The sequence below is a fragment of the Saimiri boliviensis genome, chromosome 2 (assembly GCF_048565385.1).
Source record: "Saimiri boliviensis isolate mSaiBol1 chromosome 2, mSaiBol1.pri, whole genome shotgun sequence".
Lineage (NCBI taxonomy): Eukaryota > Metazoa > Chordata > Mammalia > Primates > Cebidae > Saimiri > Saimiri boliviensis.
Window position 1 is genome coordinate 145,663,636 of NC_133450.1, and position 18,167 is coordinate 145,681,802.

Consider the following 18,167-nt stretch of genomic DNA (forward strand, 5'->3'; position numbering starts at 1 on the left):
AACAACTCTAAGAAGATTTTGTAAAATATTCGTATTAAAAATTATAAGAAGTATATTGAACAAATTCCTACCACTGGTCATATCCGAGTAGCACAACTGCTGGTAATGAGTCTTCTTTTTGATATCAGCTGCATTTCTGTTATGGTTTATATTCTTTTGGTAATAACTTGCTTTAGTTTTTTTTTTTTAAATTAGCACAAGATATGCATAACAGGACATGCCCCAAAACTGATCATTTCCTACCTGCACTGGGGAGCGAATTGTGACCTTCTTACTTCCTTCCACCGTATCAATTTGACAAACAATAGATCTTTCAACTCCAGACTCTCTGTGTCTTACAGTGTACAGACGTCGCCCCACTTTTGTTAAAGGAATCTTATCAGCAGTAGAATGGTTCACAGGTGCTAAATTAAGTATGTTTAAAAGTTTTTATAATTCATTACATATTAATTTTGCATGTTATATATTACAAATATCAGATGATTCTTAACTTATAAATAATGATCACTAAAGTCTTTGGATATAGTCCATAAAAAGGGTATTTTAAGAAACCACCATGTATTTCCACAGCATTCATGAAAAAAATCCCATTCAGGAGTTTAACCTAAGACAAGAATAGCAAATCTTTCAAAAATGAGTAATGAGCACAATTACTACAAAATACAAGAATACTGACATCTGGCTTTCTGTCAGAATAACCAGAGTGTATTCTACCTTTTGGTAGACATGGCAAATACCGAGGTGACTTCAATTTTTGTTTTTTATTTTTCCAACAGCTTGTGTCACTCTCTTGTATCTTGAACTTGATTAAACAAAATTTTATATATATTTGCCTAAAGCACATGTTGTATTGGGGATGAAATTATTTACTTGCATATCCATAAAAATGTTAGTTCAAAAAAAAGAGGTAAAATTAATGAGAACATTAATTACAACGCTATGACAACACCTGAAACACCTGTTACATTATTTTCTAACTAGAAAAGCTATTTTAGTAGCCTACCCTCCCACATCTAATTAATCTTTTAAACAATGCCCTCCTCAATAATTACTTAAACGTTAGAGTATCAAAAAATGGTGTAGGTGAGGCTTTGGGACTCTTTAACTTCATGATGACTACATATTATGATAATTTAAGAATGTATGTATTTCACCTTCAATAAAAATGAAAAATTTCTGGGAAGCAGAACAAACAAAAGGAAAAACCTTCACCTCAATAGGCAGAACATAAAAAAGCTATTTACAAATCCTAAAACTGTTGAAAATTGCCATTTGCATGAATTCAAACTTTGAGTTCATTCAGTTGCAAAACTGGTAGAATACTATCAAGTGATACCAAATGTGATTAAAAGAACCCCCATAAACATCTAAATATTCATGGTCTATAAAAGCTGAATGGGGGTGAGATTTAACATTTTTTCTCCCAACAATAAAGGAGTAAATTGCCATGCTGTAAATAATGTAGTGGATAAATAAAAAGTTTGGCATACAAAGATTTAGTAACAACAGTAACCAAGACACTGCAAAGACAAAAAACAGTTCTTGACCTATTAGAAAGGAGATCAAAAAATAGTAACAAGAAAACCTTGCTAAGATTCTAAGAAAGAGTAAAATAACATGTAAATTGTAATTTAAAATAAAAGAGTCCCAGGAAGGTAATATATCAATTACTTACTAAGAAGAATGAAGAAGAGTTTGCTGCTTAGGCTAGTCATTGCACTGAAATGATCATTGTCCTTCGTTCGGACATAATCCATACTTAAACTCTCTTCATTTTTCAGTACATATGATTTTGCCATAGGAATGTTGAGTACACTAAAAGAATCACTTGGCGAAACAGAGACAGTAAGTCCAAGTGAATTTAAAATCATAAATGGTGCTAGATCCCTTACGAAGTCAGCTGAAGAGCCAGTGGCAGCTTCCGTAAATGCCTAATAAGAAAAAATTACCTTAAATGAAAAGTGTACAATCAAACGACAAGCAGAACATTAAAGGACAAATGAAAAATAACTAAGTTATTAAACTTCTTATTGAACAGACACAACTCAGACAAGTATCTCAATATTTAAAGTTTTGAATTTCTTTTCTTACCTTGACTAAATTATTTAACATTACAAGACCACATTTGGATAATGTAATGTTTAATTGGTCTTTTGAATGAAAACTGATGACAGTTTTATATTCTGGCACTTTATAATTTTCTTCCTCACGATCTGACTCAACAATGGCCTTTTTTGCTTTCTTTTTCATCTAAAATGATAAATTATAGAAATATAAGAAAAAATTATTTCTAGGAGTACAACATGACTAGACAAATCCCAATAACAACATTAGAGATATTAATACATTTTATCTGTTCTAATTTCAGTAAGTTCCAATTCCTTACTGAAATTACTTGGACATCAGCCAACTGAGGTCACACAGGACAGAAGTATTAGAGAAAATAAATCATGTCATCCTTAGTGATAGTAAAATGGCAGATAAAATTCAAAAGGAAAAATAAAAACCTAAAATTACTCTGTGTATCTGACATCTGAATATAGAAGCACATACTTCAAAGCAACATAAAAATTCAGACCAAGAAAAGTAATTTAGTGTATTGGCCATGCTAATAATAAAAGAACAGAAACCCAGGGACTTACAAAGGCAGACAAGAGTAGCAGAACAGTGCTATAAACCTAGAGCTCATAAGAATCAATACCCTTTACATTTTTTAGGAGTCACAGATACATGCAGTAACCTAAAAACCACCAAGAAATTCCTTTATTCAAATCCTTCATCTAAAATATCTGGAAAGTAAAATTAAGTGATTTAATAAGAAAAAAGCTAAACATGCGAAGCTAGCCACCTTCATTGTTACTTTAACTAGCTTTAAGCCACGGATAATCTGTCTGCAGGCTGACCAAGTCATTATTAGGTAGGATACACGTAATTCTGCAGTCTCTTACTTCAGAAGCAAAATTCCATCAAGCTAAGGCCCCGATTCTCATGATTACATAAACCCACAATGTATTTCAAATAAGTATGTTCCTACACACACACACACACACACACACACACACACAAACACACACAGAGGATGAAGAAAATTTGGGATAGATAACAACCTGCAAGATTATAGAGGCATTATAGCATAGTGGTTTAGAGTGTATTTAACCCCTCTGAAGCTGGATTTGCATCCCATCTCTTCCACTTTGTAGCTATTATTACTTCAAGAAGTCTCTTAACTCCCTGGTCTCAGTCCCTCTACATGTTAAATTAGGGATAAAAACTCTCTCTTCCTCTAAGAATTGTTGTTAAGGATTAAAGATAAGCTAGTTAGAACCATGCCTGGCACATAATACTTGCTACATAATTAACTGTATTAGAAGCATAGGCAACATTGGCCTTTGATTTGAAAATTATATTCAGAGGTCAAACACGGAAGCATGTGGACAAGGCTCATGATGAGACAACCTGAACTTTATCGTGATTAAAATAAAGTGTCTAGTGTGGTATAAACATTCTCAATTTTGGAAAATATTTTTCAGACTTCAAACATAGCTTGATGGGGGAACATTAGTTAATAAAGGGGGAGGCTGTACATATGCAGAAGTACAGGGTATATGGGAAGTATCTGTTCCTTCTTCTCAATTTTGCTGTGAATCTAAATCTGTTCTTTAAAAAACAAAGTATTTTAAAATACATATATACACACATATATATACCTTGATACCAAGATTCCATGGTCTAAAATCCTCAGTCTGATCAATTTCTAAGGGTTCGAGCAGAGGCTCCCATACACCAAACATTTCATTATAATAATGAACCTACAGAGAGAATTTTTCATTAAAAATGATCTTCCATTCTGTTTCCCAACATGTGTTTAAGTCCTGTCATTTCATCTATATGAACACCAGTATACATGCCATTCAGTAGCTTCCTTTAAGCACTCCCTCACCTGGCTAATTTCATAATACATACTTGCTCTTCACAATTTAGTCCAGATAAAACCCCTTTTTGGCATCTTTCCTTGATTCTACATTATATAAAAGTGTAAGGCATGTCTTTCTAATTCTTTGTATTTCTACTAAAAGAGATTATTATCCAGATATTCAGAAACTTGGACTATATCCTTTAAAAAAAAAGGTATTCAACTTTAACTCTCTTCTTTTTTGAGGTTGGGTCTCACTTTGTCCCCCAGGCTGGAGTGCAGTGGTGCGATCCCAGCTCACCGCAGCCTTGACTTCCCAGCTATACGCAAGTGATTCTCCCACCTCAATTTCTTGAATAGCTAAGACTGTTAGTGCGAGCTACCACCACTGGCTAATATTTTGTATTTTTAGTAGAGACAAGGTTTTGCTATGTTGCCCAGGCTGCTCTTGAACTCCTGGGCTCAAGCAATCCTTCTGCTTTGGCCTACCAAAGTGCTGGGATTACAGGTGTTAGGCACTGGGCCTGGCCTCAACTTGAAATCTTAGAGAATTCTGAATTTAATTAACAACTGTCAAATAACATATTACCTTTAAGTTGATAAAATCAGTTGAAATATAAACTTAATGTGGACATGTACTTTAAAAGGAATGTATACATAAAAACAACTGCTCAAGGGAAAAATCTGAAAACTTTTTCTCAAAAGTTTTTGACCCAACATCATATTTACAGTAAGCTTAATTTAGATAGCTACATAAGATGCCATAATATTCCGTATGTATCATTATGTTATAAAATTGGAAAAATATGCTTACTTCTAGCTCAAGCTGACAGTGCAGATTTATTAGGGAACTCCAGTTTTTGCCTTCTCCTGAAAAACGTGACTTTGCCAAAAGCATAGGCACTGTTCTATGACCAACTCCAGCCTCAAGAACTATAAAAATAGAATCAATGTTCATTTTTATCATCTCGCCTTTGGGTACCAATTCAGTTGTGGGAGCTGTTTTTTCAGTTTCATTTGATTCTTCAAGAAACCACATTTTTAAAGTCTTTGTATCCTTCTTTTCCCATAAATGTGCAGTAGAAGAAGCTGTTTCTTTTGGGAGAGTTTCCTTATTTGCATACAGTGCAGAAGTTATGGTGATCATAGTGTTTATAATAACTGGTGAAACCTAAGTGGGGAAAAAAACTAATGAAAAACCTATATAAAACACTTTCAAACATACTATTTCAAGAAATATTAAATATACTTGCTGAAAGAGTATGAGAAAATAAATACTGAATTAACATTACTATCACAAAACAGTAGATAAAATTTACTGTCTATAAAATTTTTTAAATTACCATAACTAATTATGACTTGTTAAAATATTTATACAAATCTTATAGATATTAAACTGATGAAGTTTAAGTAATTGCAACTATATTTATTAGGGATATTAGATGTTAACTACATAAATGTCAGTAACAAAATACAGAATAGCATTCATTATAAAATATATATTAAATAATATAACTTTGTAAATATCTCATAAAAATATATTTTTAAAAACACAAATACATCTATTTTGTTTGCCTAACAAACGACTTGCTATAATAACTTTCTAGGATTTACTAATTTTTTTAAGGGCACTAAATATGCAAATGGTTGTTATTTTAATTTACCTTTAGTGTCAGGGATTTTACTGACACATCAATCACTTGTGGATCTGTACCTATCTGAGTAGTTTGATAAAACAAGTCACAGGGCTGCAAAACCTATGAGAGAAAAATCAATACCACTAAATTAATGTTTAAATATGAAAATATTTCTATTTAAAGACTTTCCTGGTAATAGGCATGTCAAATAAACAAGTTAATAAAAATAACTATTTAAAAAGTGACTCAATAATACACTCCTAATTATCCCATAGGAAGGATCTCTAGAACTTCCTATCTGTTCTACTCTTCCACAGTAATAGAAGTTTTATCAGAGCACAAGGTAGCTCAGAAAAAAATACCACATTCTTCAACCTTTATTACAGTTAAGTATGGTCATGCAGCTGCTATGTTCAAGCCAAAAAGGATGTGAATAAAAGATATATTTAAAACTTCTAAGTCAAAACCTAAAAGAGAATCGGTAAACGCTCCATTTTCTATTCTCTCTCTTTGCTTAGTGGAGAGCCAGCAGTCTTGCAAATTTGGGCGACAGTTTATCTTATATCCTAACTAATCTATATGTATTCATTGTAACAAAATTACATCTTATGCTTCTATGGTGACAATGTTTAGAACATTTAAGCTTCTATAGCTGCATACCAAGCAGCAGGAAAAAAATACAGAGAAACAAACAAAAACTTATGCTTCTATTACTCCTTAGAAGCTCAAATATTTTTATAAATATTTTAAAGATTACTGGGAGTCCGCCAGTTAATTTGAAAAGGTGGCTTTAAAGAAATGAATTTTAAGTAGAGTTATGAAGAGAAAGAAGGCCAAGAGGTTATTAGAGAGTAAAATACCAATGTGAAATATGTCAAAGCAAATGGCTGAAGGTTCAAATGAAGTTACATGGAGACAAGGAAAAATGCAATTATTTGACCAAAAACATCCATACGGGAGAATAAAGTTAAAACAATAAAACTGAAACAACTGGCAGAAATTCTCAATGTCCAAAGTGCAGTTTGGAACTGACATGATTAGAAAGTCAAAGATCTTAATTGAGAAGTGTCAAGATGAACCCAACTTTTTAGCAAGAATATTCCCACAAATACTAACAGTAATGAGCAGCATCTGGAAGAACAAAAGAGTTTCAAAGTTGGTAAATAATATCCTAAATTAGGCTCTCTAAGCAGAGAGAAAGATATTTTACAGAGCAAGGTTGGGAAGCATGTAGGTAGTTTTTGTTTCCTAAAATGGTCTACACTACATCCAAAATAGTTTACAATTAAGCAGATGATCAAATAGTTAACTTACTGTAGTGATTTTGCCTTTTCTCTTGACTGGAAGAAATGGGCAGGCTCTCACTTGGAGATCTTTAATAGCAGCAGTCATTGTACTATTTTCACGGTCACCTTTATAGCAAATCTCACATTGTGTTGTAATGACTAAGGCAGGAGCATCATTTTTTGTCATGTCAGCCACAAACACAATCTCAGGATTTTTAATAATAACATTAATTTCCACCTTCTCTGATTCCTGTGTAGGTACTAAAACAAATAAAAATAAATAAACTAAAATATTTATAAATATTTGCTATATGTTGCGAATAAATTATTTGTAAGAAAATATTAAAATGAAATAATAGTAAAAAGTAAAATAACAAAATCTTAGATCCCAAAGGAATCAACTACAACCCTTAGTAAAGATTTGAAGCAGCTATAAGCATAGAACATTTTTTAATGAGGGGAAAGTCTCCATGATTGAATTGGAAAGCCTAGAAACTAATCTAGTTTCCAACTCTCAACTTGATACTCCTTCTACTATACCACAGTGAATAACATATTGTAAAAGATAGTAGAGAAACCATATGTTAAGGCTAGGAATAAATACTTAAAAAAAAAATGAGTGCTTTAAATTGAAATACTATCTTAATTGTGAAAAGGTATGGTCGGTTCATTATTCACTCTTTTTTTCCACTAGACAAATTCATTCATATCACTGCCTGAAGAGCAGTACAATTAATTATTCATAGGTTTCATAATTTTTAAATGCAATATATATTCACATCTTTAAAAAATGCAAACTATACATCCCCCCAGAAAACACATTAAGGTTTTCCTTCTACTCTGAAAAATAAAATTTTAACTTATTAAAGCATTTACCTTGATGATCTAAAAGGCTAATCAAGGTAAGTCCTGTTGCAGCACTTCAATAAAACAAATATTAAATATTTAAGCCAATAACTAACCTTCTTCCTTAGCAGTCCATGTTTGCACACTGGTTTCTACAGCAGTGCCTGTGGTGTAGGCCTCAAGAAAGACATTTGCAACAGTCTGCAGAAATTCTACACTTGCACAAATATACATTTCTTGAAAGACAGCATCAGTCACACAACCATCTCTGACTTTCCTGTACTTTATATCCATCATATCTTTTTTGTCAAACCCAACTGTCAGTCCTATCATTCTGGAAAACACAGTAACAACAATTTCTATGTATAAGTAACTTAGAAGTAATCAAACATACGAGTAAAACTGAAAGAACTTTCACTGACAAAAAAAAAAAAGCATTCTTAAGTCACATCCCTTGGGAAGATCCACAAAGCGTTCCAAATAAAAAACTTAAAAATTTCTGGAACACAAATGTATCACAAATTACTTACTTATGTATCACGTAAGTAATTTATCACATTACAAATATATCAAATGTATCACAATTACTCATAAATGAATCAAAATTATATCACAAATATTATTTATTGAACATACACAAAGTATACGTTCACCGAAGTATATGTTTACTAAGAGTTTGAATCTCAAGATATTTTTTTCTTTTCCCGTTTTCATGTACTTCCCAATGCAATTAGCATGGATTAACAATAATTTAGATTTATATTAGATAATGTAATTTAAAGACTGTAAAAACCAATTTAATCAAACTGAGTATTTCTATTTATTCAATGAATCTATCAATCCTCTAGTAAGAATAGCACATAATGGAACTAGGACATTTTAAATACTGACTGAGTACTATGAGTTAATGGAATTGAAGCTTTAAAGAACCTAGGATGTACTCAGAAAATGAACGTGTAACTCTGGGGATAAATTCTGTAAAATATACGATTTCTCAACTGAAATCTTAGAACATCATTACAATACATACCGAGGAGTTGCTTTCTTGACATGAGGCCTTTTGTCATCTAAAATACAGTTTTTTAATGAGAAGGAAGAAAACGTTGAGTCATCTGTATACATTTTTAAACTACTTATAATATTCTCCAATTTAAATTCAGCAAGTTTCAGAGAAGGATCACGAACATCTGTAAAGGAAGCCTATGAAAGGAAAAATCAACATAAAATTACACAAAAACCCAAGTCTAAAGTGTATTCTATGATATGAACTACTACAAATTATTGCCTCTGCTTATAAGAAACATCGAAATTCTCTATCTCCAAAGGGCTCTAATGAAAGGCAAAAAATATACACATATCACTTTAATTTTACAATTTATTTTTCATATTATTAGCTATATGATAAATAATTCATTTAAAAAGGGAAATGATTAAAATTATTATTAAAGTAAAAAGATCAACCATTTTTCTCAGAGGGACAGATACTACAAAATGTATGTTAAATATTAACATTTGTTTCTTTAAAAACATCTAACTATGCACTTTTCACAAGTGAAAATATATTTTCTTTTATTCCTTGACTTACTTGTTTAGGACCTAGACTATACAGCACCATGGTGAGATAATCAGTTTTGAAGCTCACATTTAGTGTTGTCTTAACTGTTGAGGCACGTGAATATACTTCTACCACAGCAGCTGTCACCACAGTTGATCCTTGAAAAAATTAAAGTTATTTAATAAAAGAAAATATCATGAAAAGCAGCTCATTAAAATGCCCCTGAAATAGATTTAACAGAATTATTAATTAAACAAGTATAAGAAAATGATATTCAAGAAAGTATTAGAAAATTTAGATGTAAAACTCAGTAACTTCTGGCTTAGGACTCTTCCCGTAATATTTTGGGAATATTAATTGAACACTTGGTGTTTCTGTTTCCTCTTGCTGCTTCCATTTCCACTCCTGTTCTGTTGCAAGGAAAAATAGAACTAATCACTGAGTATGTTTTGAGGATTAAGTAAAATAGCACATGTAAAACACACATTACAATACCTGGCACATAATTCAGTATTCAAATTTTACTTTAAAAAACTAAAACCAAGAGACATTTAAAAAATTGTTCTACTAACCAGAAGAATCCAAAATTTGTTTTCTACATTTAAATTTTGAATCAAAGCATTATATGCACATATTAAATGAGCTTAAAATGAAAACAGAGCACTTTCTAATTCTCATTATATCTAACTTCAGAGACAAGCACCATTATGCCAGGTAATGTATTTTCTTTCTTTCTTTCTTTCTTTTTTTTTTTGAGATGGAGTCTCGCCCTGTCACCCAACCTGAAGTGCAGTGGTGTAATCTCAGCTCACTGCAGCCTCCACCTTCTGGGTTCAAGCAATTCTCCTGCCTCAATCTCCTGGGTAGCTGGGAGGTAGTGTATTTTCAATTGTGATAAAATTTACATACAATGAAATACACATACTGTGTATGAACTATTTGGTGAAATTTGATAAATGTGTATATCCATGTAACCACCATTTCAAGTAAGATATTGAACACTTTTACCCCTCCAGAAAATTCCCTCTTACCACTTTCTAACTAATCCCCAACCTCTCTACCATTCTAATTTCAATCATCATAGATTAGTTCCATATATTTTTTAATTCCATACAAATGGAGTAATACAGATTGTACTATTTTGTGTGTAGCTTCTTTCAGTCAACATAATGTTTCTGAAATTCAACCAAGTTGTTACATATACAAGTAGTTCACTCTTATAGCTAGTCATGCACCCTATGAAAAGAAATAGTTTATCCTCTTATTGATGAACATTTGAGTTGTTTACAGATTTGGGCTACTATCAATACATCTGCTATATACATATTCTTAAATAAGTCATTTTGTGTATCTATGTACTTATTTTGGGGTCGGGTGGGAGTAAATATCTAGGTCTGGAATTGCTCCATTAAAGGTGGGTATATGTTAACTGCCAAACTCTTGGCCAAAGTGGTTATACTATTTCACATTCCTATCAGGAGTATATGAGAATTTCAGCTGTTCCACATTCTCTGTGGCACTGTCACTCTTCTACAACTTACCTCATCTGGTGAACTGTGAAGTTTTTCTAATAAATAATTATATGAACAACTTTTCATGTGTTCACTGCCCATTTACATAGCATCCTCTCTCAAGTACCCAAATCTTTTGGTCATTATTTTGCTTTGAAAAAGTCGCTATTAATTTATAGGAGTTCTAATGTATTCTGGATAAAAGATAACATACATCAAGTCTGAGGCTTGGCTTTTTCCTATCTTGTTACTATCTTTGATGAGCAGAAATCTAAAATTAGAAACATATGCTCATAGAGTTAAACATTTTCTCTCCTGTTTATCTGTTTCTGTTTTGCTGGATTCTATTATTTTTATTACTGTCTTCTTTTCATTTACTTTGAGTTTAATTTCCTTTTCTTTTTCTAGTTTCCTGTGGTAGAAGATTTGATCTTTGATTTTAAAACTTCTTTTCTAAACTATTATTCTACAGTTACAAATTTCTTTCACCACTGCTTTAGTTGTATTCCACAAATTCTGATGTATTTTATTTTCATGATCATTCAGTTAATTTCCCTTGTCATTTCTTTTCGATCTATGGGTTAGTTAAAAATTGTTTTATGCACTAATAGTTCAAGCTTTTTCATATCCTATTGTTACTACCTTCTAATTTAATACCATGTGGTCAGAAAATTTAATGGTACCAAAAATCGTGTTTTTTTTAGTAAACATTCCAGAAACCTCTTCAAAACAAAAATGTATTCTGCAACTGAGAGTAACACTGTGTTACATTAATTAAGTTTTCTGACTGTGTTCAAATCTTCTATATTCTTTCTGGGTTTTTTTTGTCCATATCTTATCATTTACCAAGAGTGCTGTGTTCAAATCCCTAACTATGATTCTGTGCATGTGCATTTTCTTCTTCAGTTCTGTCAATTCTGCTGCATATATTTTAAAGCTCTGTTATTAGGTATATACACATACAAGGTTGTTGCATCTTCTTTGTGAATTGATACTTTTATCATTATTTTTAAAACACTAAACCTTGTAATGAGACATTAAGGAGATAGATGAACCCTCCTAACTGGGTATTTTCAGGTCTTAAGGAAGCACTGCTAATTTTTAGGGTGATGATGTTACTATATTTTAAAAGTAACATCCTCATTGCTTATAGAAAAATAGTAATTAATGGTATAATATCTGGGATTTGCTTTAAAATAATCTAGTGCGCTGCAGGAAGAAGGGAGAAGAGCAGAGATAGGGCAGTAACAAAGCAGCCACATGATATTAATTAGTGAAAGTGGGTGATGAGTACATGTGAGCTCATTACCTTATTCCTTCTACTTTGGTATATGTGTAAAAATTTCCAGAAGAAAATGATTAAAATAACATATTCGAATATCTATTTCCAATCGCAGACATTATTTTCATACTCCTCACTCTTTAAGCCCTTACTATTTATTTCCCCTGAACCATTTTCCTCTTTACAGCTTTGGTTAGTAAAGTCTTTACTTCTAACTTAACACAATTCATAAAATTTACTTTTTTATTTACATAAGTCTTCCATATGTTGTTTAACTATGACCAAGTAATATTTTTCTAGGATGAGACTTACAGTGTATTATAATAGTGCCTCTGCTGCTGCATTTTAACAATGAGTGCATCTCTGAAAAATAAGAGATTCTCTCTTCTCACATTCTAACAATGGCTCAAAATTACGTAAAATTTAGCCCGCTTCACTTCTGCACTATGGTACAGAAATTCCTTTCTTAAAAACAGAAAACATTTCCCTCTCTATATCAGTTACGTAAGTCTGTATCCTACATACTATGTGGAATTCATGCTGTTTTTCTTCTATAAGACATTCTTCCAAATGGCTTTTCATTCCTTAAAGCATTCTCATTTACTTTTTAATGAAAACCAATTACTTTCTATCCTATTCACATAGATAATTTGGAGACTCCTTTTCAATGCGCTATTGGGTAGGCCTAGGTTTTTTTACCCCCTATTTTCCTCTTTCCTTGATTCCTTATCTTGCTGAAATGTATTTTCAAACTAATTTCTTTTATGAATGGGTATGAAGAAGTCTAAGAAAACTTTGAGTCACAGGAAATCTGAGAATTATTTTCTTTTCACATTTTAGGTGATGGCTTGGCTGTATATAGAATCTGAGCTTCAAATACCACTTTCCACAGAATTTTGAATATATTCCTCCATTGTCTTCTACCACCCAGGCATTCCATTTCATCATGTTTTATTGATGATAAATAAAAAACAACAAAATCAATCATGAAATCATTTCTTTTTCTAAGTCCCTAACAGGCAGCCTGTTTCTTTTTTCTGAAACTTTAAAAAATCTTAGTTTTGCCGGGTGCGGTGGCTCAAGCCTGTAATCCCAGCACTTTGGGAGGCTGAGGCGGGTGGATCACGAGGTCAAGAGATCGAGACCATCCTGGTGAACATGGTGAAACCCCGTCTCTACTAAAAATACAAAAAATTAGCTGGCATGGTGGCATGTGACTGTAATCCCAGCTACTCAGGAGGCTGAGGCAGGGGAATTGCCTGAACCCAGGAGGCGGAGGTTGCGGTGAGCCGAGATCGCGCCATTGCACTCCAACCTGGGCAACAAGAGCGAAACTCCGTCTCAAAAAAAAAAAAAAAAATCTTAGCTTTACCATTCTGACATCTCATGAAAATTTGTTTGCATGTGGAATCTTAGTTTACCCAATCTGTTGGAAACTCAGTAGAGTCATTGTAGCTAAGAGCTTGCTTCAGTATTTACTTAGGTCTGAACAGTTTACAGCAGCTCACCCTTACCCACACTTCCAATTACCTGCGGTTAGGTCAATTGGGGTCTGAAAATATTAAGATACTTTGAGAGGCAGACCACATTCACATAACTTTTATTACAGTGTATTGTTATGATTGTTCTATTTTATTATTAGTTGTGATTCATCTCTTACTGTGCCTAATTTATAAATTAAATTTTGTCATACATATGTATGCATAGAAGAAAACACAGTTTGAGTACTATCCAAACATAGGTTTGGTAATACCCACAGATTTAGGCATCGACTGGAACATATGTCCTGCAGATAAAAAGAAAGTACTATACTTCTTTAAAGAATTCGCTGCCATTTTCTCAATTATTTCTTCCACAATACTTATTCTAGAATTGAGCCTTCTGAACTAAAACATCACTTTAAAGTTTTATCATATTTTCCATCCCTGTGGTTTTTTTTTTTAATCTGTCATGCGAGATTGCCTCAACCAAATATTCCAACTCAATAGTTCTAATTCCATGCTTAATGTTTTTGTTTTAAATTTTCAGCAATAATATTTTGATTTCCAGCAACTCTGCTATCCTTGGGTGAGCTAGTGGTGCTGGTGGGATCCAGCTGTTTTTACAATTTTCTTCATATCTGATCATTTCACATTTAACAATAAAGGATTTGTTTGATTATTCTAGCTAGTAAGGGTGGGGTTTCCTATAATGCTGTAAATGTAAAGTTGTTTTTCTGTTAGGATTCTACCTGTGTACAAATGCTGTGTCACACCTCAGGGCTTTGCAAAGGTGAGTCTTTTGAACTACTAGGTTTCATTTTGAGGTAGGTAGGTCTGACGATCCCCTATAATGTCAGAATGAGAACTTTATGCTTATGTAGCAAAATCATCCCAGCACTAACTGACCCTCTGAACGTGCTGATGCTGAACTCAGAACCCAGCCACATTCCACAGAACACACTGGATCCAACATTAGATGAAGCCTCCTTCTGAGTCCTGCCTCCTTCTACTCTGTTCTATCCATCTACCTCCCAAGTATTTGTTAAAATCCACTGTCTACTAAGGATCATCCTCTCTTTGCACTTCTAATATTTTGATATTCCTAATATCGATATAAAAGATTCATTTGGGATATATGCTGCACTAGGGATAGGGAGAAGATGGGAGAAAGAGAGAAAAATGGCAAATAAGGAGATACAAGGAAGTCAGAAAAACATGAATATATATTGAGGAATTTTGTTACAACAGGACTAGGAATTTTGATTCAAAGAAAAAAAATCAACACAATGACTAACAGAGTAGACAATTCAGAGATATCCGAATGGAATTAGCTGACTACAAAGAGATTTATAAATCTTATTTTGCCAAAACTAAAGAAAAAGAAGAAAAGGAGGGAGAAAGACGAAGAAGGAGGAAAAAGAGACGAGGGAAGAAGAGGAAAAAAGAGAGAAAGAGAGGAAAGCAGGAAGAAATTTAAAGTTAAAAACGTACCTCCTGAATGGTGTGAAGCGTTAGTTGTCACTCCACTAGTGACACTGTACTGGTCATTTGTTACAGCAGGTGAGGCACTACCACCTTCTTCATGCTGTATATTGCCATGCAACGTTTTAAAAATAGTTGTTATATCTTCTTGACTAAGAATGAACTGTTAAAAAAAGATTTGCTCTTTTTAGCACTGCTACTTCATTGCAGAATTTAACTGCACTTAAAATTCTCAGAGGAGAAAAATGAAAGACCATTTCAATCCTCTACAACACCAATTAAACATTTTTACAAACTGAATATTCAGTTTTCTAAATGACCATGTGCTCTTTAGTAGCTTGTGAAACACAGAACTAAATTAGGTGCCAATAACAATGAAGCTACGAATAAAGAACTCTTGGTTACTAATGTACCAAATTATCTAGTAATTTTAAACCTTTAAAATCAACTTTAAGTAGTTATCTATCTACTTTGAATTTTTTTGGTAAAGAACTCATTTTACAAATGTAGAATAATAAAAAATGATATATTTGGTTAATCAAAAATGTTATAGTTCACAATGTGTTTTACAAAAGCTATTTTATTTGAGCCTCACAAAAGTCCTAGGCATATAGAATATAATCCTGAAATTTACTTAGTTAGTTAGGTAGTAACTGTGTCTCATTCTGTCACTCAGGCTGGAATGCAGTGGTGCAGTCCTAGCTCACTGCAGCCTCAAACTCCTGGGCTCAACCTTCCACCTCAGCCTCTCAAGTAGCTGGGATTACAAGAATTCACCAACATGCCCAGCTAATGCAATCCTGGTATTTTTATGTATAAAAAACTGAGGCTAAATGGTTAAGTAATATGTTAGGTCCACACATAAACAAGGAACTAACTCAAAGAGCTAATAATTTCAGGCTGGGTACAGTGGCTCATGTCTTAAGCCCAGCACTCTGGGAGGCTGAGGTGCAAAAATCACTTCAGGCCAGGAGTTCGAGAATAGCCTGGCCAACATGGTGAAACCCTGATTCTACTGAAAATACAAAAATTAGCCGGGCATAGTGCACACCTATAATCCCAACTATTCAGGTAACTGAGGCAGGAGAATTGTTTGAACCTGGGAGGTGGAGGTTGCAGTGAGCTGAGATCGTGCCACTGGACTGCAGCCTGGGCAACAGAGACTCTGTCTCAAAAAAATATAAAGAGCTAATTTCAAATCCTAGCTGTTACAAATTTAGCCCCAAATCAACAGCATAAGACCTGTTTTAATAGCTGTGATGGTTAATTTTGTATGTCGCATTGGCTCAGTCACAGTACCTAGATGTGTGATCAAACATAAAATGTTTCTGTGAAAATATGTTTTAGATGAAATTAATATTTAAATCACTAGACTCTAGGTAAATCAGATTATACTCCATAATGTAGGTGGACCTCATCCAATCACTTTGTATTGAAGCTGGAGGCCTTCAGCAGAAAAAGACTGACCTCTTCCAAGCAAGAATTCTGCTAGCAGACTGTCTTCAGACTCTAGCTCCAACACTAACTCTTCCCTGGGTATCCATCCTGCTGGCCTACCCTACAGATTTTGAACTTGGTAGCATCTGCCATCATGTGCACCAATTGCTTAAAATACCTCTCCCCCTTCTCTCTCTCTCTCTCTTTCTCTCTCTCTCTCTCTCCACATACACACTCTGGAAAACCCTGACTATTGCAACAGCAATAATGTGAAAAAGATCTTCGAGTTTGGCTCACTTCTAAGTTTGTCAAAACTACAAAAAGAATTGTATTTTTAGCTGTTATGACCCCAAGGAGATCATCTGAATCCCACAATATTTAACAAGTTTTACTTCTATCAGGCTTTGACTGCATTTCAAAGACGTTATACTAATGCAATGTTTTAAAATTAAGTCCATGTGTACCTTATACCTACTACTAATGTTCTGGGTTTTTTAACTTTCATTCCTCCATTCTTTTTCATGACACTTATTTTGTAATTATGTAACGAGCATTGCAAAAATAGTAGTTCATATAATAAGATGAAATTAAATATTATAATTTCTAAACTATGTCTTCCACTTAGTATCTGTCTATCACATGCAGCTCAAATACTGATTATTAATCATCACTCTTTCTTCACTTTTGCCAGGAGCTCAATGGAGGAAGTTCAAAGAACTCTAAGGATCCAGGGGCTGCTGATCTGCAGTATCTACATGTCAGGTCAGGCTGTGTACACAACCACCAAAAATCTGGTAAGTCAGAAATCACAAGTTGCTCCACTTGGTCTGAATGCATCAGACTATAATTGACTTCGCAATTGATTCTAGCCTCTACCTGACACAGAAGATGAGGCCCAGGAGGGAACAAGTATCTGGGCTCTGGGTGAGCTGCAACAGTGGCTAACTAACTACTCAGGTGAATCAGAGTAAGGGAAGACCCAATTTTATCCTACAGGATGGGCCTCAAAAGGCAGCTGGGCACTTGCAGATTGTCTGCAGCATCACCTGAACATTCTGTATAGAGTCTACTTGGGAAGAGCACGGGAAAGGAGTGTCTTTTCTGCCCCACACAAATATGCCTGATAACTGGGCCCAGTGGGTTGGCAATTGCCACAGCATGCTGGGTGGAACATACTACTTATATTTTATAAGTTTCTATCTGTTATCTTACCAATATAAACAGACTTCAATTATTTATCTTAAGAAGATAATTTCCATCTCCAACCCTAAAAGTTAAAGCAGCCATTATCTTACAAACTAAGATTTTCATAATACCATCATGTTTCATGCTCTGAATAGACTTTTGACTTAAAAGTCTGAAATCTCTAAAATGATAGTTTTCTCTTAATAAATAAAATTTTTACAAAAAGAAATAGAAAGTGAAACTGGGAGGTGTGAGAAAGATTTGTTAAGTAGGTTTCTTAAAGAAACCTCCCAGAGTATATGTTGCTATCACTTCAGCAAAGCATGTGACACAGTTTTGACTTTCATCCAGAAAAGGGAAAAAACTATGAACTTGTGGACAGTTCCATGAGAGATCTATGAAGCAATGTCAACTGGTAAGAATGTAAAGTTAAGGTGCTGACACATTTGCCATTTTCATTTTCAACGTAAGAAATCTTCTACTTTCTCTTCCTTTATATATTCTTTGTCTATATTATTTCATATATTCCCATGGCTTTAAATGCCATCAATA

General features: G+C 33.5%; 1 protein-coding gene across 4 annotated transcripts in view; it reads right to left on the reverse strand.

Moving 5' to 3' along the window:
• The window catches only part of VPS13A (vacuolar protein sorting 13 homolog A), a 235,381-nt gene that overhangs the window by 94,444 nt on the left and 122,770 nt on the right, over nucleotides 1-18,167 (reverse strand). For all 4 annotated transcript variants that reach the window (XM_010341278.3, XM_074394628.1, XM_003920858.4 and 1 more), the window contains 11 exons: nucleotides 15,003-15,156; nucleotides 9,268-9,395; nucleotides 8,713-8,882; nucleotides 7,799-8,016; nucleotides 6,865-7,097; nucleotides 5,578-5,670; nucleotides 4,728-5,084; nucleotides 3,708-3,809; nucleotides 2,092-2,250; nucleotides 1,676-1,931; nucleotides 244-404 (listed from right to left, as the gene is read on the reverse strand). In XM_010341278.3, the coding sequence (XP_010339580.2) occupies nucleotides 244-404; nucleotides 1,676-1,931; nucleotides 2,092-2,250; nucleotides 3,708-3,809; nucleotides 4,728-5,084; nucleotides 5,578-5,670; nucleotides 6,865-7,097; nucleotides 7,799-8,016; nucleotides 8,713-8,882; nucleotides 9,268-9,395; nucleotides 15,003-15,156 (2,031 nt within the window). The remainder of the gene's footprint in view (nucleotides 1-243; nucleotides 405-1,675; nucleotides 1,932-2,091; nucleotides 2,251-3,707; nucleotides 3,810-4,727; nucleotides 5,085-5,577; nucleotides 5,671-6,864; nucleotides 7,098-7,798; nucleotides 8,017-8,712; nucleotides 8,883-9,267; nucleotides 9,396-15,002; nucleotides 15,157-18,167) is intronic.